At 44.8% G+C, this 16,676-nt stretch overlaps 1 protein-coding gene across 2 annotated transcripts in view; it reads right to left on the bottom strand.

Annotated features, from left to right (window-relative positions):
* Positions 1 to 15,026, bottom strand: part of Dnajc16 (DnaJ heat shock protein family (Hsp40) member C16) — a 28,567-nt gene extending 13,541 nt beyond the window's left edge. Inside the window, exons 1-7 of one of the 2 annotated variants that reach the window (XM_042669783.1) lie at positions 14,937 to 15,026; positions 13,263 to 13,447; positions 8,401 to 8,467; positions 7,328 to 7,664; positions 4,839 to 5,023; positions 3,472 to 3,576; positions 2,199 to 2,357 (exon numbers count right to left, since the gene is read on the bottom strand). In XM_042669783.1, the coding sequence (XP_042525717.1) occupies positions 2,199 to 2,357; positions 3,472 to 3,576; positions 4,839 to 5,023; positions 7,328 to 7,664; positions 8,401 to 8,467; positions 13,263 to 13,429 (1,020 nt within the window). In that variant the 5' untranslated portion in view covers positions 13,430 to 13,447; positions 14,937 to 15,026. The remainder of the gene's footprint in view (positions 1 to 2,198; positions 2,358 to 3,471; positions 3,577 to 4,838; positions 5,024 to 7,327; positions 7,665 to 8,400; positions 8,468 to 13,262; positions 13,448 to 14,936) is intronic. The other variant, XM_042669784.1, reaches the window with a different exon arrangement.
* Positions 15,027 to 16,676: the final 1,650 nt, after the last annotated feature.

Here is a 16,676-nt window from a genome sequence, read left to right as displayed (position 1 = left end):
GTGGTGTTTTAGCTCAGTGTGCTTGCTAGGCAGAAATATGTGATGTGATGTGATGTGATGTGATGTGATGTGATGTGATGTGATGTGATGTGTGTGTGTGTGTGTGTGTGTGTGTGTGTGTGCGCTCGTGTGTGCTGGTCTCGAGGCAGCTTGAACTCAGAGCCTGGGGGCTGTCCCTGAGCTTTGGGGTTCCAAGCTAGCACTCTACCATTTGAGCCATAGCTCTACTTCTGGCTTTTTGGTGGTTAATTGGCAATGAGTCTCTTAGACTTTCCTGCTCAGGCTGGCTTTGACCTGCAATCCTCAGATCTCAGCTACCTGAATGCCATCAGCATTTAGCTGATTTTTACAGAGAAACTGTAATACCTATTGAGATGTACAAATGACTTAAACGAATGGAGTAGGTACATCATGTCCACTGGATAGAAGGCCTTGATTTTTCTGCATGGCTAAGTGACTTAATGAGCTAAAATAAACACAAGTAGTTTTTTGCTTTGATTCGATGTAACCTGCTGGAATTTTTATTTTATTTATTTTTATTTTTTTGGGGGTCCAGTCGTGGAGCCTGAACTCTGGGCCTGGGCACTGTCCCTCAGCTCTTTAGCTCAAGGCTAGCGCTTTGCCACTTGAGCCACAGCGCCACTTCCGGCTTTTTTCTTTTTGCTTATGTGGTGCTGAGGAATCGAATCCAGGGCCTCAGGCATGCAAGGCAAGTGCTCTACCACTGAGCCACCTTCCCAACCCCAACCTGCTGGAATTTAAAATATATACAAAAAGAATTACCAAAGACCCAGAATAGCCAAGGTAGTTGTGTGTGTTGCTTTTTTTTTTTTTTTTTTTTAAGAGGAACAGCTTACACTAAGGAAAAGGAAAGAAATGTACATATTACCCCATGTCAAAGCTCATAGAATTCACAAACGTTATAGACCATTGATGAGGACAATTTGCCTTGTGAATGTTAAAACGTGTTTGTGACTTTAAGTATCACTATCCCACAATACTGTGAAATTTGTGACATTTATGTAATCAATCTCAATAAAAAAAAATTTTTTTTAGGGCTGGGAAGGTGGTTCAGTGGTAGAGCGCTTGCCTTGCGTGCATCAGGCCCTGGGTTCGATTCCCCAGCACCACATAAGCAAAAAGAAAAAAAGCCGGAAGTGGCGCTGTGGCTCAAGTGGTAGAGCGCTAGCCTTGAGCTGAAGAGCTGAGGGACAGCGCCCAGGCCCAGAGTTCAGGCCCCATGACCGGACCCAAAAAAAAAAATTGTTTTTTTAAAAAAAGATCTTATCCAGAGCTGGGAAGGTGGCTTAGTTGTAGAGTGCTTGCCTGGCATGCATTAAGCCCTGGGTTCCATTTCTCAATACCACATAAACAGAAAAAGCCCGAAGTGGCACTGTGGCTCAAGTAATAGAGTGGTAGCCTTGAGCAGCAAGAGGCTCAGGGACAGAGCCCAGGCACTAAGTTCAAGCCCTAGGACGGCCAAAAGAAGAGAGATCTTGTCCAAAAGCCAAATCACACTGAACAGATTTTTTCCTATCAGATATCACAACTATTTCTGAATGACTAAAAAGTCATCCCCAGCAATATAGGGAAGCAAAAGGAAGATCACAGTCCAGACTGACCTGGCATTAAGCGAAACTCTACCTTGAATATAACCAATGCAAAAAGGGGCTGCAGGAGTGGCTCAAGGGTAGAATGCCTAACAAAAGTGAGGCCCTGTTAGCACAAAAGCTTAGGGACAGTAAAGCCCCATGACCAATAAAAACAACAATAAAAAACCAGAAGAGGTAATGGGGAAAATTCTGGTTTCATATACAACACTCAAAATGCCAAAAATGCCTAAGTGCATGCCTGGACTGTGATCCACCTATTTTAGGCTTCCTGTCCTAGCTGGGATTGACAGGTGTACAATACCACTCCCAGCTTCTTCTCCTGATACGGAGCCTTGAGGACTTAGCTGCCTAGCTTGGCCTGGAACTCCCTTCCACCAATCTTAACCTTCTATGCAGCTGGGATGGCAGACAGGTATCATAGCACCCAGCTACTGGTTAAAAAAAGGGTCTCCTATATGCCTAGGATGCCTCTAATTACAATCTTCCCCACTCAAGTCTCCTACATAGCTGGGATTGCAGGGGTGAGTCACTGGCACTTGCTGCTCTGCTCATTTTACTGCTTAGTGGCATGAAGGCTTGACATACCTGGATCATGTCAGCTGGCTTGTTTATGTGCTCCTTGAAGATGAGGATGGTGGGGGCCTGGACATTGATATTGTACTGTCTTGCCATCTCCTCAGCCCCTCGAAAGCCAGCATACACATACCCAAATGATAAGTAATCTTTGTATGCAAAAGCAGTCAACTGTGAGGGCAAAAAGGAGAGGAAGAAAGTAAAGTCGGTAGCATGGTACTTTACTTACAAGGAAAATAGGACCCATTCACATCCACACTGGGGTGAAGACCCACCAATATACCTCATACCCATCCAGGAGTTCTGTAGCTTTGCAGCTACAGAGGTAAACACCACCTCATTCCTTCTTTTAGAGAGAAAGCAAAATAATCATTTACTGAACATGGGTGTGAGCCATGGAGTGTCGGGGCATTGATGCAGGACAATCCTCTCCCACCCATGTCACAGTACAATGAGGTGTGCTGGAGTTGTGGTGTAGGGGTACACAGGCTGCAGGGGCGTCATGTACTCACCACAAAGCAGTGCAGCGAGACCCTGGGCACGTTGCATGGCCGCTGTACACCTATATATGTATGCATGTGTACCTGTCTTGGTCTAAGACCCTGTCACTAGGTGTTGCTGAGGATTCAGTGACTTCTGAAGGCAGTGGCAGGACAATAAAGTTTCTGGCTTTGAGTCTTCCTCATGTTTGAAACTATTAGATGCTGAGAATCTCTCATCCTGATGCTCAAGATGAAGTGTTTCAGTTTCTTAGTACACTCATAATGAGTTATCTTGGGAATGAAACCAAGTCCAATCACAAAATTCATTTGCTTCACACACACCCTGTACACAGGACCTGAGGGAATCTTTTTTTTTTTTTGGGGGGGGGGGTCTGGTCATGGGGCCTGAACTCTGGGCCTGGGCGCTGTCCCTCAGCTCTTCAGCTCAAGGCTAGCGCTCTACCACTTGAGCCACAGCGCCACTTCCAGCTTTTTTCTTTTTGCTTATGTGGTGCTGAGGAGTCGAACTCAGGGCCTCAGGCATGCAAGGCAAGCACTGTACCACTGAGCCACCTTCCCAGCCCCCCTGATGGAATCTTATACAGCATTTTCAGTGTGCCTGCATTCTGACTGTGATATAAGGTCAGTCACCTATATGATTTTCTACTTATGGTACCATGTTAACACTCAGAAAACTTCAGTCTTTGGGTTTCTGTATTAGGGATGCTCAACTTCTATTTACAAAAAAGATGTTCCAACTTTCCACCAAAAAATCCAGACCATCCTCCCAGCGTGTGAAATACCTTATAGAGCAGCGGTATTGAGGGTCCCTGGTCGAACAGAAGGACATGAGGTTTATTTTCTTGCTGCCAGCCAGTGAGGAATCTGACATAATTTTTGCTTGTAACCTTAAATTGGAAATAAAACATTAATCTCAGAATTTAACTCTCTTTCTCTCTCTTTTTCCTTTGCTGATACTGGGGCTTGAACTCAAGGCTCTGAATGCTCAACTACTTGAGCCAAAGCACCACTCCTGGCTTTTTGGTGGTGAATTGGCAATAAAAGTCTCATAGACTTTACTGTGTGGGTTTTTTTTTTTTTTTTTTTTTGTCGGTTGTGGGGCTTGAACTCTGGGCTTGGGCACTGTCCCTATGCTCTTCAGCTCAAGGCAAGTGCTCTACCACTTGAGCACAGAGCCACTTTTGGTTTTCTAGTGGTTTACTGGAGATGAGTCTCACACACTTTCCTGCCCGGGCTGGCTTTGAACCGAGATCCTCAGATCTTAGCCTCCTGAGTAGCTAGGATTACAGGTGTGAACCACTGGTGCCCAGCATGTGGGTTGGCTTTTTTTTTTTTTTTTGGGTCCGGTCATGGGGCTTGAACTCTGGGCCTGGGTGCTGTCCCTCAGCTCTTCAGCTCAAGGCTAGAGCTCTACCACTTGAGCCACAGTGCCACTTCCGGCTTTTTTCTTTTTGCTTATGTGGTGCTGAGGAATCCAATCCAGGGCATGATGCATGCAAGGCAAGCGCTCTACCACTGAGCCACCTTCCCAGCCCATGGGGTTGGTTTTGAACTCAGACCTCAACCTCCTTAGTTATGATTACAGGCCTGAACCACCAATGTCTGCCCTGAACTAATTTGTTGTTTGGGAGTGTTTTTTTTGTTGTTTGTTTTTGTGGATAATGGGGCTTGAGTTTGGGGTCTGGGCGATGTAGTTGTCCCTAAGCTCTTTTTTGCTCAAGGCTAGCACTCTACCACTTTGAGCCATAGCTCCACTTCTGTTTTTTTGGTGGTTAATTAGAAATAAGAGTCTAACGGATTTTCCTGCCCAGGCTGGCTTTGACCAATGATCCTTAGATCTCAGCCTCCTGAATAGCTAGGATTAGGCATGAGCCACCAGCGCTGGGCTAGTCACTGCTGTTTTCAGTTCAGATTCCAATGAAGGAGAAATCTGCCAGATGGCAATTTACACCAAGGCATTCTTTCAGCTTCCACCTTACCTGCTTTAGTCTTCAGTTTCCTACTGCCTATGATTTAAATGATTCAGTGTGAATAATTAATTCATTAATATGTGTTGTGGCTGTGCTCAGTGGAAGTCAGGTCTGAGAGGTCACAGACACAGTTTGGGGGAGTCAGCTAGCTATCCACATTCTCCTCTATAGACACTTACTTTCTCCACCAAGTTCCCTGGAAGAAGGCTTTCTACAAACTGCCGGAGGTTATCCCGGACTACCGCATTGTGGAAAAAGGAGACTTTCCCGTTTATGATCCCCAGGATGGAGGGTGTGCTGTGGGCTCCCAGGTGATGGGCCAGGCGCCTCTCATAGCCTGCATGGACGACACCAATTCCCACACCTGCAAAATACAGAAGAGCTACTTGAAGCTGCTTGGCACCCCAGGACAAGTGGAAGAAATGCCAATGCGTAATTTTTTCAGGGTAAAATTAAAGCCAACCACACAGGAGGGAATATAGTGCTAAGACTGCCCAGATCTGTTCCTTGCAGGAAGTCTGCACTGTTCAGTGTTTCTGCAAAGCAATCTGATAAAAAAAGAAATTTATTTTTCCTGAGATAAGATCTAACTATGTGGCCTAGACTAACTTCAAAGTCATGATCCTCCTATCTCAGTCTCCTTGAGTGCTGGCATTACAGGATGTGCTACCACCTCTGGCTTTCATTCTGGCAGTATTACAATATTCCTTCAGCCTGTGACTTCTAATTTGGGGAGCAAATCATGAGAAAATAATTTAAATGAAGTAAGAGTGGTATTTTTACTTAAAAGAACTAAAAATCTGGGCTGGGAAGGTGGCTCACTGGTAGAGTGCTTGCCTTGCATGCATGAGGCCCTGGGTTCGATTCTTCAGCTCCACATAAGCAGAAAAAAGCCAGAAGTGGTGCTGTGGCTCAAGTGGTAGGGCATTAGCCTTGAGCTGAAGATCTGAGGGACCGCGCCCAGGCCCAGAGTTCAAGCCCCACAACCAGCAAGAAAAAAAAAGAAAAGAAAAAAAATTAAAAATCTGTGGATGATCAAGGGGTCTGACAACTCAGCAATGGTAAACAACTCAAAATAAAACAACCAACCTAGGGCTTACCAACAGGAGAGAAGAAAGGCACAGTCCTCTTGTCCTTGAGAACATGCCTCTTCTTATGAAATTATTTTACTAATGAGAGATAGTAGGGAATACTAATTCTTTTAGTCAATTATTTTTTTGTTCCGGTACTAAAGTTTGAACTCAATGCCTGGGTGCTGTCCCTTAGCTTTTTGCTCAAGGTGCTCTACCACTTAAACTGCACCTCCACTTCTGGCTTTCTTGATGGTTAACTGGATATGAGAGGCTCACACTTTTCTGCTTAGGCTGGCTTTGAACCATAATCCTCAGATCTCAGCCTCCAGAGTAGCTAGGATTATAGGCATGAGCCACTGGCGTCTGGCTTAGACTACTATATGTATATTTTGGTTGTGGGGCTTGAACTCTGGGCCTGGGTGCTCTCCCTGTGTTCTTCAGCTCACGGCTAGCACTCTACCATTTGAGCCACAGCGCCACTTCCGGCTTTTTCTATTTATGTGGTGCTGAGGAATCAAACCCAGGGCCTCATGCATGCGAGGTAAGCACTCTACCAATGAGCCACCTTCCCAGCCCGAGACTACAGTATTTTATTATGGCATCCTAAACTAAAAGCCTTTAAAGAAGAAAGAAAAGCTGGGCACCAGTGGCTCACGCCTGTAATCCTAGCTACTCAGGAGGCTGAGATCTGAGGATCGTGGTTCAAAACCAGCCTGGGCAAGGGAAGTCCGTGAGACTCTTATCTCCAATAAACCACTAGAAAACCGGAAGTGGCGCTGTGGCTCAAGCAGTAGAGTGCTCGCCTTGAGCTGAAGAGCTGAGGGACAGTGCCCAAGCCCAGAGTTCAAGCCCCACAACTGACCAAAAAAAAAAAGAACGGACCTTTAAAATGGATCGTAAGGCAGGCTTGAATTCAATGTGATTGGTATTCTAATAAGAGGAAAGGACAAAAGATTCCAGACACTGGCATCAGTGATGGCCATGTCACCAGATACTGTGAAGCTGGCTTCTGCAAACCAGGAAGAGGCCCCAGAAGAAACCAAAGCTACTAACACTCTGGTCTTGGACTTTCTGCCTCTAAAACTGGGAAAGAATAAACTTATGGATTCAAGCCACAAAAGCTGTGGCATTTTGATGTAGCAACTGCGGTTTGAATTCAGGGTTTCCCATTTGCTAGGGAGGTACTCCATCCCTGAGTCACACCCCTATTTTGTGTTAGTTTTGAGATAGGGTCGTCCTTCCTGCCCACGCCAGCCTGGACCTTGATCTGCCTATTTATTCCTGACCTAGCTAGATGAACTAAGTCCAGCTTCTTCCACTGATATATATTGAGTCCTATGGACTTCCTTGTGTGAGATGTCCTCAAACTATGATCCTCCTATTCTCAGCCTCCTAATTAACTAATTACAAGTATGAGCTACTAGCACCTGGCGCAACTAATAATTTTCAAGTTTGCCTATGTATTAGGCCTTCAGATAGATGCTTGACCTCTAGACACTATATAAAGCTTCAAATCAGAAACTCAAAATGAAAATGGGTTGTATATAGTTCCCCTCTTAGAAAACAGAGCAATAAATTAAATAAAATGGTCTCACCCAGCCCTTCCAGTTCCTGAACGACTTCTTTCCAGACTGGTTCAATATGGATGCAGCTGAAGCACCAGTCAGAGGTGATCTTAATGAGGTAGGGCTTCCGGAAGCTGTCTGGCACCACTTCATTCACATAGTGGGAAAAGTGCAATAAATACTTTTCATCAATGGAGTCCCGTCGCTCCGAATTGAAAGGGAAGTGGAAAAATGATTCATCAAAGTAAAAGTTTTCGTGGAAATGGCGGAAGTGATACTCGCGCTGCTGCTGCTTCTGGTAGCCTTGGTTCTCTCCAGCATCCCCATAGTGATCGTAGTTTGTTCTCTTTTCTTCATTGGAAAGAATCTACCAAGAAGAAAGAAAGATAAGGAATCCAAAGTAAACCACGAGGTTCACCTAGAAGACTTTTGTTCTGTGGTGCTGGGAATCGAACCGAGGGCTCTGTGCATACGAAGCAAATATTCTACTACCGAGCTCTATCTTCAGCCTCCAAAGGCTTTTCTGTAAACAGCTTAGTGACACAGAAAGACTAAATGTAAAGTGTATAACACATTTGTTTGTTTTGGTGCTGGTCAGGGGCGTGAACTCAGGGCCTGGGTGCTGTCTCTGACCCTTTGTGCTCAAAGTTATTGCTCTACCACTTATGCTACAGCTCCATTTTGGGCTTTTTAGTGGTTAATTGGAGATAAGAGTCTCACAGACTTTCCTGTCCAGGCTGGCTTTGAACTGTGATTCTGAGATTTCAGCCTCCTAAGTAATTAAGATACAGGGGTGGGCCATTGGCACCTGGCTGATGTGTGATTCTTTAAAAATCTACCTAAAATGGTAAGAGAGACATATGCTGGGTAATTTCGCAATTCTAATTAGAGCCCTTAAAATAGGCCAGATTTTCCAAGAGCTGAAGTCTTTACATACTTGTTTCAATATGCTGGATGGGGCCAAATATGTTCTGCTCACTGTCATGTGGAAACTGGGTCAGAACCTGGGGAATCTGCTGTTTCAGAGAGAATATTCTAAAGCTGATTACCTAAGGCACACTTGATGGGAACTCATGGAGGTATTACAAAGTCTGAGACAATACCTCGTAAGCCTTGCTGATCTGAATGAACTTGTCTTCGGCCCCAGGGTCTTTGTTTTTATCAGGATGCCTGAAACACAAATGGGCAGCCAGTGAGAATGGGCTCAATGTGTTCCCAGTCATGTAACATCCTCAGGCACACATTCACCAACATCAGGGGTTGCTTTCTTAGGAGAGGTCTCCTAAAATAAATGCTAGAAGCAATCGGATGCTTCACAAGACTCTGAAACAGGAAAGTCTATATCAGGTCATCTCCTCCCAAAGCATTGGAGCTGGGCACATTTCCACAGCAGCAGAAAACATTGCAGTGTCTTTTGGAAGACAAGTGCAGATGTGCGAATCCAGCTGGGCAGCTCAAGCTAAACTACTTCTCTGTACACCTAACTGCAAGTGTTGGTGGCTGTTCCTTCCCACGTTAGTGGTTTGGAACCAGGCACTGTTTCTTTTCTTTTGGTGCCAATACTAGGGCCTGAACTTAGCTCTTTCTATTCAAGTGTGGTGCTCTATCACTGGAGCCCCTGCTCCATGTCTGGCTTGTTGCTGGCTAATTGGAGATTAAGAGTCTCACAGATTTTCCTTCCCAAGCTGGCTTGAATAGCTAGAATTACAGGTGTAAGCCACTGGTGCTCAGCTTAAGGCACTGCTTCTGGTAACAAGCAGGTGGGCATGAGAGATGGCTGTAGGATGCACAGAGTATTTTACTGATGACCTTCAAGTTAGAATGCTTCATAGTCTGTCATCACCTGCCTGGGACTGCCTTGTAGCTACACACATGATTTCAAGTCCATGTTTAAGCTGTGTCTGTAGTTAACACAAAGTTCTTTCCACTCATCTTATAAACTCTTGTCATACATAAGCATTTGCTGTCATCAATAACTAATTGCCTCAATCTTGAGTTCATGTATCATTCTGTAAATTTTTTTGTGTGTGCTTATACCGATTTTCTTGGTGGGGAGGGCATTTCAAAACCCTGGACAGCAGGGGCTAGTCTTGCTTCCCTGCCAGACCCTAGGATCTCCATAAGTATATATTCACTACACTAAAAGACTGTAATGACAAGCTGGGTACTGGTGGCTCATGCCTATAATCCTAGCTGCTTGGGAGGCTGAGAGATTCTAGCAGCAATTAGCCAGAAGAAAAAGCCTGAAGTAGAATTGTGGCTCAAATGGTAGCGCACCAGCCTTGAGTGCCAGGACCTAAGTTCAAGTCCCAATACAGGTACATGCATGCGCATGCGCATGCACACACACACATACACACACTGTATGACAAGAGTTTGCTTGTGTGTTTATCTTTTGAGTAGTCTCCCTTATAGCCCAGGCCAGCCTGGAACTCAAGGTTTGCTTGCCTCAGCCTCCTGATGGCTGAGATTACAAACATGTGGCACCATACTTGGCCTCACATTTATTCTCTATGTAATCAATTCTGTTAACCTCTTCTAAATTTCTTCTAGCAAAGGTTCTGGAAAGATAAAACAATCCACAGGGAAGTAAATAACTACTAAAAATACGCCAAGCGCATTAGAATAATTAAAAAAACACCCCACACCTTAGAACTTAGTGAACTCATTCAATGTGATATTGAGCACATACTCTCATCTCTGACATCATTCTGCCCTTCAGGTTAAATCCTTGGGAATATCTCTGTTAAATACAATAAAAACAGCATGATGGAAGGAAATGAGATGGTGGATCCAAAGAATGTTCTGAATGACCAAAAAAAAAGGGGTTTCACTATTCAAACTTAGACTAACGACTGAGTGGAGAAAATTATACAATCTTTCAAATGAAGATTTAACATAAAGAACTTTCTAGGTGAAGAAGGGTAGGAAAAGATTTCTTAGGAGACTGAAGCAGAGAGAGTACCCAGCACTAAGGAAATCACACACAGTCTCTGTGCACAGGGAGTGGGTCCCTGAATATAAAGTGAAACACAGATACAAAAGGGGAAGTTCTGCCCTAGGAAGGAAAGTATCCTCCAATGCTAGAATTTCAGTGAATATGAAATTCTTTTGCCAACTACAATATGCAAACATTCCCTTACAAAGTGAAGAAACTCTGAACTCCTGTGCATGGCAGCTAGTGACTTCTGAAGAAACAAAAATAAAGGGAGAAACAATAGTACAGCAAGAAGGAAAAAATTTCATTTCCTGAGCAGCTGGCTGAACCATGTTAGGCCAATTTATTTGTTTATTTTGTCGGTCATGGGGCTTGAACTCTGGGCCTGGGCAGTGTCCCTGAGCTCTTCAGCTCAAGGAGAGTGCTCTACCACTTGAGCTACAGCACCACTTCAGTTTTCTGGTGGTTTTTCGGAGATAAGATTCTCATGTACTTTCCTTGCCCGGGATGGCTTTGACTCAGATCCTCAGATCTCAGCTTCCTGAGTAGCTAGGATTACAGGCATGAGCCATGGGCACCCAACCCTATTTATTTTTCTTGGGGTTAAAGGAGTTGTTACTTCGCTAGCCTAGATGACAGACACAAAGTATCTATGAAAAATAAAATAAACAATTATTGGGTGGGAAACATAATTTTTCTGAGAGGAAAAAACAAACAATTTCACATGGTTTCACCAGGCAAGGAAGGGAAAATTCCTGAGAAGACTGAGCAATACTTAGTGAAACACCTAGTAAAATACAATCTAATAGTTCACCAGTTTCCCTGCTATAGTTCCTTATGAAATGTCAAGCTGAAAAACATTGTTTTCTTCAGTGTAAATAAGCCCATTATGATATAACACTGAAACTACTCCAAACTAAAACACAGTCACAATCAAAGCAGCAGTAAGTAATGGTACAGTGGAAATGTACATGTAAAATAAAGTTGCACATGTCACTAGATGACACTACATTTCTATGGTGATGAATTACTGTTAGAATCTAATTAAGGAAAAGAATCATATGATTGATTTACTCAATACTATAACACACCTTTCAGCTCCACAAGACAGACAGAGCAAAGAGCTATGCACCCTTAAGCTATTGTATATTGTCCAAAAGAATGCTGTTACTTTATGAATTAACTGCAGGTTTATATATGGTTCTTACATAAAGGGACAAGAGTTTGAAATGTTACCAAAAGCAAGTTTGGTATAGAGACTCTGGAAAGAGGCCATGTAAAATTAGAGATTGCCTTTTTCTAGTGTCCAGTAATTCTAGATTCCTAATATGACCTAAAATATTTATTGAATGCATTATATTATATTGCATTTTATCTTTTTTTCTTTTTTGCCAGTCCTGGGGCTTGACCTCCAGGCCTGGCCACTGTCCCTGAGCTTCATTTGTCAAGGCTAACATTCTACCATTTGAGCCATAGTGCTACCTCCAGCTTTTTCTGTGTATGTGGTACTGAGGAATTGAACTCAGGGCCTCATTTGTGCATGCACTCTACCACTAAGCCATACTCCCAGCCCTCCTTTTTTTTTTTTTTGGTGCTAGTACTGGGCTTGAACTCAGAGCCTAGATGCTGTCCCTTAGCTTTTTCTGCCAAGGACAGCAGTTTACCACTTGAGCCACAGTTCCACTTCCAGCTTTTTGGTGGTTAATTAGAGATAATAATGCCATGCAGGGCTGGGAAAGTGGCTCAGTGGTAGAGTGCTTGCCTTGCATGCATGAGACCCTGGGTTCGATTCCTCAGCACCACATAAACAGAAAAAGCCAGAAGTGTCGCTGTGACTCAAGTGGGAGAGTGCTAGCCTTCAGTGGAAGAGCTGAGGGACAGCGCCCAGGCCCAGAGTTCAGGCCCCATGACCAGCAAAAAAAAAAAAAAATTCCAGGGACTTTCCTGTGTGGGTCAACTTCAAACCTCGATCCTCAAATCTCAGCCTCCTGAGTAGCTAGGATTACAGGTGTGAGCCACTGTTGTGGGTTTCTACCTCTTACTTTCTTCTGCAATCAGCTTAATAACAGTAGGGTCTATTTGCTCACTAAGAAGAGTGGTACCAGGCAGACTCAGGTATGGGTGCCACCCACATATGGCAGTGTCACTCCTGTCCAACTTCCTGCTCTCATCAGGTCCTTTCCCTCTTTCCACTGAGATGAGAAAATGCTTTAAAAATCACACCAATAGAGTCAGTTGGTGCACAAGAACAGACAACAGAACCCTAAGGTTTTACAAATTTACCAACTCTGAGCCTCAGTTTTTTTCATCTGTAAGACAGGTTCAACAATATCCTCCTTCACAGGCTAATTATAAGGTTCAGTGAGTTGAAACACACAGAACCTGGACCTGAGCATGCAGTAATGGCCTACTTTGGAGCCTATCAGTGCAAATCTGCTCATTGCTTTTGATTGTCCCAGCCACCTGGAAGTTACCTGAAAGTATTCTCCCAGGCCTTTCTCTTCCTCATGTGGCTCCTCCTCAAGCTCTATCACCCAACATTTCTGTTTCTTTGGTGGGAGAAACCCAAGATGACTGTCCAAAATAAGCTTTAGATTTATTGATACTCTGCTAATTACCATCCAAGTAACTACTGACAAAACCAGGATACATCCATAATATTTGCTTTAAGATTCTCAGTTCCTAAACATCCTTTTTAAATTGAAGATAAAAAGTGCTACTCTAAACCTGCTTAATGCATAAACATTTTTAGAGAATAGGACAGTGGGCTCCTTAGTATTTTTACTCCAAAAGAGTAAAGGGTAGAGTATTTTACCCACAGTTGATTACTATGTTCTTAAAAAAAAAATAAAGCTGCTCCTTTTAGTTTCACACTAAATACTCTAGACAGATATATTCCTATCTAGGGAGAGAGACAGATACACATGAAATACAGAATAGAGACAGAGAAAAGCCAATCCTAATTATTCTTCATCGCCCTGCTAACACTACTTAGCTTACATTAAACTGCGGTTCTGTTTCACCTACCATTCCCGGGCGAGCTTCTTGTAAGCCTTTTTAATATCAGCCTGACTGGCTGTTCGGCTGACCCCTAGGACTCTGTATGGGTCAAAATCCAGCGCAGACAGAATTTGCAGGATCAGAACCAGAACTATCAAGAATTGCCAGGAAATGCTCAACTTCCTCACTTCCATCTCTCTTCCTTCCCAGAGCTGCAATGATTGAAGAAGTAGTAAGTTTCAGTGCAGAATCTCCGACAGTTTTGCTTTGCAGGGGAATGGATAAGATAGACAGATGAAAACCCATTACCTTTTAAATAAATCAGGAATCTTGCTACTACTTTGGAGTATTACAAGACCCACTACAGAGAAAAAGATTAGTGATAAGAATGACTCTCTAGAAGCTTTGCGTTAGAAAAACTTTAAAAATGACTGAAAAATGAATGAGATGGAGAAATAATAAGTGTATGTATGAAAATATAAACAGATAATTAGGGTGACTGTTTCTCAAATAAGAGAGTTCATCTATCCTGACAATAAAGTTAAAATAAAGCACTCTTAAAATACTTGGCAGCTAAGACTTAGGATACACCAATTCTATTCTGTTCCATTTGTTTTAGTCCATTCTAACATGAAAATGACCAGCTAGCAATAAGAGTCATAATAAAGGAGAAACTCCAGAGAGAAAAAAAAATAGGGAAAAATTTAGTTTTGCAGGTGAATGAGAATTAGTGACAAAAAAAAAAAAAAAATGCTTTAAGCTCCACGTCTGGTGCGCCTCAGGATTGAATTCACTGAGGGTTTTGGAAATAATCTTGGCTGGCAGTGAGATATAACAGACATTTTCAATTCAGGATCATGATCTTTGTTATATTACCCAATCCCCTCTCCACTCCCCCTGTGGATCACATTTATCTTGACTTGTCATAAAGTGTCCAGGTGCAAATGTGTAATATGACATCTTAGAAGTGGCGGGTTTTTACAAGTGAAAGCCTAACGCTTGCCTGGGAGTCCTTGAAAAATGGACTCAACTGACGATTGATGTTTATAACTGCATAACCAATAAAATCCTAACCAGTTTTTTTCCTTTAAAACAAGCGGATCTGACCTGCAAAAACCGTGAAGGTGATGAAGCTACCCAGTTTTAGAGCACGGGCTAAAGTTGGGATGGGTCCTACACCTCTCCGTGACTGTGGGCAAGTTAATTTCACTGGGCCTAAGCGTTCTCATTCTAAAACAGGCAGGGCCGTCACCGGGATTAATGTATGTCAAAGGTTTACCAGGCATGGATGGAGTCAACAGCCACCAAGTGGTGGGATTGTTATTTCTACTTGGCGTTCACCTGGTCTGGGCCGGCCCGGTAACAGGTAGGCGGCCCGCCCTGGGGGCCCGGGCCAAGGGTGACACCTGCCCTGTAACAGGTAGGCTGCTCGCCCTGGGGGCCGGGGCCCCAGGACCAGGCAGAGGCTCCCGGGGACCCGTTCTGGGTCTGAGCCCCTCCTCGAGCGCCCACCGGAGGTCGCAGCCATCCCAGGAGGCGACCTCCTTCCCCGCCGCCCCGAGAACCCGGGGCCAGGCCGGGTCGCTTCCCGATCCTCCCCCACCCCCGGGCCCAGCGGGCACCGGGAACGAGAAGGCACTGACGGGAGATCCCGGCCCCGCCGCGTCCGCGGCTCCCCGCGTCATGCCGGGAAGGAGTTACCGGGAAAGGGCACCGGCCCAACCGGCTGCAGCGTCCGTGCTCCAGTTAGCCCGCCGGGCCGGCAGCTTCCCGTCCACACCAGCGCTCGCCCGGGCCTGGGGAAGGGAAAGAGGCGGGGACCCGGCCGAAGGAGTCACGTGACTCTTAAAGGGCCCGCGCGCCGACGGCGCCCACTCGCCGAGTCTACGGCTTCTATTTTGCAACTGTCTTTTGGCCCTGGTCATCTACCGTCGGCGCGTGGACCTGGCGCGGTTGCTATAGGAACGAGGCGCGCTATGGTGGCTGGGTCCAAAGGGTTGGTGGTGACCAAAGAGGTCAAAACGTGCTTCCTAGCTAGGCAAAGTCGCTGTGCATTGTGGGATGCCAGGAAGACTTCCCGGACTCAGGGAGGGGTTTCTACTCCTACCAGGAGGCGGCCCCTGTCTAGCAACAGTTGCTAGGATGGGGAAGCTATCGCTGGTCCCAGGTCTCCTTAACCCTATTCATAGAACCTTGGAGCGTCAGAGTTGGAAGGGACCTTAGGGATCCTTCCTGGTCCATCTCCTCCTATCTTGAGGCACCGAGAGGGGCAGGGACTTCCTAAAATGTAGAATCTGGGAGTCCTAATTCTGTTAAAGAGATCTCTACCTTATAGTATGCCAGATCCAGATTTATTTAAATATTAGAAATGGAGGTAGGGAGGGGAAAGGAGACTGGTAAACTTTTTGTCAATGAGAGATCCCTTGGGGATATAAAGAAAGAGGCTTCCTATCAACTTGCCCTGTGCATTTTTTTTAAATCCTTTAAAAATAGTTTGCATCACTAAGCTGGTCCTGGGTCTTGAACTCAAGGCCTGGGCACTGTCCCTGAGCTTTTGTGCTCAAGGCTAGTGCTCTATCACTTGAGCCTAGTTCCACTTCCAGCTTTTTGATAGTTATGTGGAGATAAGCGGCTCACAGGCTGGCTTTGAACCCTGATCATCAGATATCAGCTTCCTTGAGTAGTTAGGATGACAGGTGTGAGGCATTGGTGCCAGGCTTCATACTGCTTTTCTTTCTTCACATTAATTGTCTGTTTCTTCTCCGTGGAATGTAAGTTTCTGAGGACAGAGATTTCTTACCTATTTTTTTCACATCTACATTCTCTGGGTCTGCACAGATCTAGGCACATATGAGCTGCCAATAAATATTTTTTAAAAAAGTATTTGGGGCTGGGCGCTGGTGGCTCAGGCTTGTAATCCTAGCTACTCAGGAGGCTGAGATCTGAGGATCTCGGTTCAAAGCCAGCCCGGGCAGGAGAGACCGTGAGACTCCTATCTCCAATAAACTACCAGAAAACCAGAAGTGGCGCTGTAGCTCAAGTGGAAGAGTGCTGGCCTTGAGCTGAAGAGCTGAGGGACAGCGCCCAGGCCCAGAGTTCAAGCCCCATGACCGACCAAAAAAAAAAGTATTTGGTAGCCATGGGGTTTGGATCAAGCAACCCAGTGCTGTACTAGGCAAATGCTCTGCCACTGAGCTAAACCCTAGCCCCCTCAAAACTAAAGTATTTCTGCTCAAGTTGTTACAGACTATCAGTGCTGCATTTCTTTTGCTCAACCCAGATAGAAATCATGGGTAGGGGAGATGCTGCTCCACTTTTTCTGGCTCTTATGGGTAATTTCAGGTTTCAGGGGGAAATGGCAGTCAGCTCTGGTATCTTCCTGTACTTCAGGTCACTTGAGGCCCTAGTGTTAGAGTTTTCCATTGGCTATAGATGCTCTGC

The sequence above is a fragment of the Dipodomys spectabilis genome, unplaced genomic scaffold (genome assembly GCF_019054845.1).
Source record: "Dipodomys spectabilis isolate Male_0828 unplaced genomic scaffold, ASM1905484v1 ptg000504l, whole genome shotgun sequence".
NCBI classification, from domain to species: domain Eukaryota; kingdom Metazoa; phylum Chordata; class Mammalia; order Rodentia; family Heteromyidae; genus Dipodomys; species Dipodomys spectabilis.
Note: the sequence above shows the minus strand (reverse complement) of the source record. Positions and strands in the feature narration are given on the sequence as shown.